This window comes from Acanthisitta chloris, unplaced genomic scaffold (genome assembly GCF_000695815.1).
Source record: "Acanthisitta chloris isolate BGI_N310 unplaced genomic scaffold, ASM69581v1 scaffold12354, whole genome shotgun sequence".
NCBI classification, from domain to species: domain Eukaryota; kingdom Metazoa; phylum Chordata; class Aves; order Passeriformes; family Acanthisittidae; genus Acanthisitta; species Acanthisitta chloris.
Window position 1 is genome coordinate 83,345 of NW_008668830.1, and position 3,968 is coordinate 87,312.

General features: G+C 37.2%; 1 protein-coding gene across 1 annotated transcript in view; it reads left to right on the top strand.

Moving 5' to 3' along the window:
• MCF2L2 (MCF.2 cell line derived transforming sequence-like 2) overlaps window positions 1-3,968 on the top strand; it is a 60,016-nt gene that overhangs the window by 54,672 nt on the left and 1,376 nt on the right. The window contains exon 14 of the mRNA XM_009073097.1: window positions 1,739-1,842. Coding sequence (XP_009071345.1) covers window positions 1,739-1,842 — 104 coding nt within the window. The remainder of the gene's footprint in view (window positions 1-1,738; window positions 1,843-3,968) is intronic.

Consider the following 3,968-nt stretch of genomic DNA (forward strand, 5'->3'; position numbering starts at 1 on the left):
ATCTGGTGAAAGCAGTGCTCAAAATCAAAACAAATCCCCTGCTGTATATTCTGAAAGAGAGTGATGGAAGAGCCAAAGAGAGACAACATTTGCATTTCAGCTCAGTCCTGGGAACCACAAGAATCATCTACCAGTCGATTACAGCTGCTGGTGGCTGCCAGACTTCACAGCTCCATTGAGGAAACTTTCTAGTATGGAGTTATTGTGAGGAGGTAACAAGCATGAAATGGACATTGCCAAGTCCTCATGTCATTCAGCATTGGATAAATCCAAGAAGATTTAGGGAAGAGTTGGAGAGAAGCTGTTTTAATTAATTCTCTTCCCAGCTGTGTGATAAGGCCATTGAAAAGATGCAGGGTAGAAGAAATGTCAGCTGCCATTATTATTGGCTGTGAAACTGATGTGTTATCTTTTTAACTGAGTAGAATTTGGGGTGCTTCTAAGCACTTTTTTGGCCTTTTTTTAAAACTACATGAAAAGATGAAGTTAATGCCAAGGGCATTTGAAACTTGGTTAATGTGTTTCTTTTTCAAAGAGTTTTCAGTCCTCTCCTACACAAATCCTTTGATACTATGTCTTCCTCATTCAAATATGTCTGTCTTTTTTTCTGCACCCCTCAGCTTCTCCCAAAGGAAAAAAAAAAAAAGTTAATAATGACCAACAAGATTCTCAATGCCTCAAAACATAAACTTGGTAAAACCATCTTAAACAAAACATTACCAGATGCATTTGAAAATATCAGCTCTTGTTCTCAGAGAAGTTCTTGTTCAATTAGGAAGTTTTCCTCAAATAAAGTGAAAAGGACTTAATCTCAGTATTGCAGCAATTTTATTCTTTGTTGCCTGACCCAGATTCTTTCAGCATTTCATCTGGCATTCATATGTGTTTTAACCATGACATTCATGGTTGCCTGTATCAACTCAGCAGCTAAGAAAAAGTAGAGTGCTGCTTGCCATGTACTTACATAGCATGTGCTGTGGACCCATTATCAGTTTAAAACAAAGATACAAACTGTAACAACAGAGATTATTTTCTACTCAAGCCAAATGTATGATTCCCCTTCTCACAGTTCATTCTAAACCCTTCCTTTGGACAACAGGCTCAGGACAAGTGGTTATGTTGTTAAGGATGACTGTCCAGTAGCACCAGACACCTCACTGTGAGCTGTGGTTTGCAGAGCCTACAAGGCCAATCAAACCTGACACAGCAGAGCATATTCCAAAATAATTTCCTCGTATTCACTGTCATTACATACATGTCACAGTGACTGGCTGAACTCCTGTGATTACTCTTTTGAGACTTGTTCATGTAATGAAACCTTACAGGGAACAATCCTTTATAATCCAAGGTTAGCAAACCATTACCAGAACCAAAGTTTCCTTCCTCTAGGAACTCACACAAGCAACACTATGCAAGTGACAATTACCCAAGTGTTGATACAGCTGGCTAACATTTACCTGTGCTGCCCTAAAGATCGTTTTCCCAGGGGAAGCCAAGCCAAAATAATCACTGCAGTGTGGAGCTGTAGATGCCAATTTGAGACACAGCGGAACACTGTACAAGGTAGCCCATCCCTTCTGCCAGCTGGGCTGTTGCTGCTGCAGCCACAACTCAGTTCTCTGAGCCAGATCTGTTACCACTGATGTGTTGGGATCTTTTCTCATTGCTTTTATTAGGAAGCAGGATTTCAACTTTAGCACACGTTTTCTAACGTTAGCTTTCTTTTTGATCCCTTCAGCTACCAACAGGAGGTCCACTGAAATTTCCTGCCCTCCAAAGACCATTTCTGAAGTAGAGTTATCAAAAAAGAAAAGCATTAAGAAGACTAAAGGTGGAATTAAGGTAGGATTACCTGTGATTTGGGGACACCCCATATTGTGAGAGAACTCAAACCCACATAAACATACATTTACATACTTGGAATTAAAAAGAATTAACATTTTAAGTTAACTCTCTGCTGTAGATTTTTTTATACTTCACATCACAGTTTGAAAGCTACTCAGATGATAGTGTTAAAAAAAGATTTATGCTCATGTACATGGAAAAACAAGTTACACTAAAGGAGAAAACACTTTCAAAGGACGAAAGGGAAGTGTGGAAGCAATGTTCAACAATAAGACATTAAAGTGTATCTGAAGTGCTCCTCCTTCCATATAGCATACAGACTATTTTGTTTCTAAAACTGTACTCTGATTCAGCTTTCCTCAAGTTAAGATGTGTTATGTTCAGGGTTTTAAAAAGCCATAGATTTTTTCCAATTGAAGTATTTTCTAAGATAGTTTCTATGAAAAGAAGTTAAAATGAAAAATTTAATACTTAGAAATCAACCAACCAAAAAACACAATGAAAAGTCCACTGTCACCTGCTGCATTACTGCTTCAACAGCAAGATTCTGTTTAGGATTCTTTGGACATCCTTATCCTTTCCTCTCTATTCCCAAGCCTGACAGCATGTAAGAATCCTGCCCTGACAGCAGAGAATCTTTGGTTTTAGCTGTAGACACTGACTGTGATAACAAGCTAGAATTTGGCCTTCCTTGAGTATTTTAAGGCTGGAAACAGAAGGATCCTTAAATTTCATATATCTATAATTCCTGAAACTATGATGAACTGCAGTTGCATCCTAAAATTTTCATTTGCCAAATCTAGCTGAAATAGCCACTTTCAGAGACCAGACAGGTTCTTTTCCTGCTGTCAAATGCAAGTAATACATCATTTGTCTTATTTAAAATGTTTAGGGTTAGACCATGTAAATATACCTGTGAGAGAGAAGAGGGACACCACTGAAGTTGTATTGTAAGTGGTCTATGCAGAGATGTAATACCTTTGCCTACATCCTCTTCAGTTTACTAAAAAGAAGAAATCAAATCATGCACAGTGCTGTTCACCCACAACCTTTTGAATAATTGCATCACTTTGCCCAAATTGTCTTGCATCTTCCCTGCATTAAGATTCATATTATTAACTCTTTAGGGCATTATATCATTAGAATGGTAAAAAAAATGCAATTTTAGGTATGTTTTGAGAAAGGGAAAAAAAAGGCGCTGAATGTGTTAAGGGAAATAATACACTGAATATTCAAAAAGAATAGCAAAAGAAGTAGGGTAGTATGAGGTATGATCTTGATTTGGATGCTTCAACAAAGTGTGATAGAAAGTAGCCTTTTTCATACTGTTCAGCATTTTGGGGCAGAAGAACAGGAAAGGAATCACAGAATGAGCTTTGTCAGTACATTTCTGGGGAAAATAAATACCTCAACCTAAAATAATTACATATCAGGAAATGAGATGACAACAACTGTAACTGCAGGGGCTGTTGGAACTTTTTCACAGTTCATTAGTTATTTTAAAGGCGATTTTTAAAGATGAGCTCTGTATGAGAACATATCCAATAACAGAGATCACATTTATAAATTCTCTGTGTCTTTTCCAGTTTAGTCCACTATTTTTGAAGGTATTTGTAGTTGCAAAACAAGCATTTTGGACTTTCTGATTTTAATGAGCAATTCACAGAACAAAACTCATACATTACCACTTCTTACACCAGTAACAGCCACACAAGGATGTGCTACTTCATTCTGAATATTAAAAATATGGTTTAATCCTGTTGGTGCAGAAATTCCACACAATCAGAACTCGTCGTTTGGGTTCATTTGGTTTTGGTTTGGATTGTTTGGGGTTTTTTCGGGGGGGAATATTTAGTGGGGAGAAGAATATCGTTACCCTGAGGCCTGAAAAGCTAAAAATATTTATAAAATGGCTAGCTGGCAAAATTCTATTATTTAACTTTTTATATAATACAAGCAACTTCAACCCAACTCTTGTTATCCATACCCCTGACTTGCTCATACATTTCATCTTTATTTCCCTAAAGCTGAAATCAAAAATTAATTCAGTCCCATTTTCTGAAATGGCCAAAACTGCTCACAACTTCATTAATAAGCACAGAATAAACCCCAGTTATCAGCAG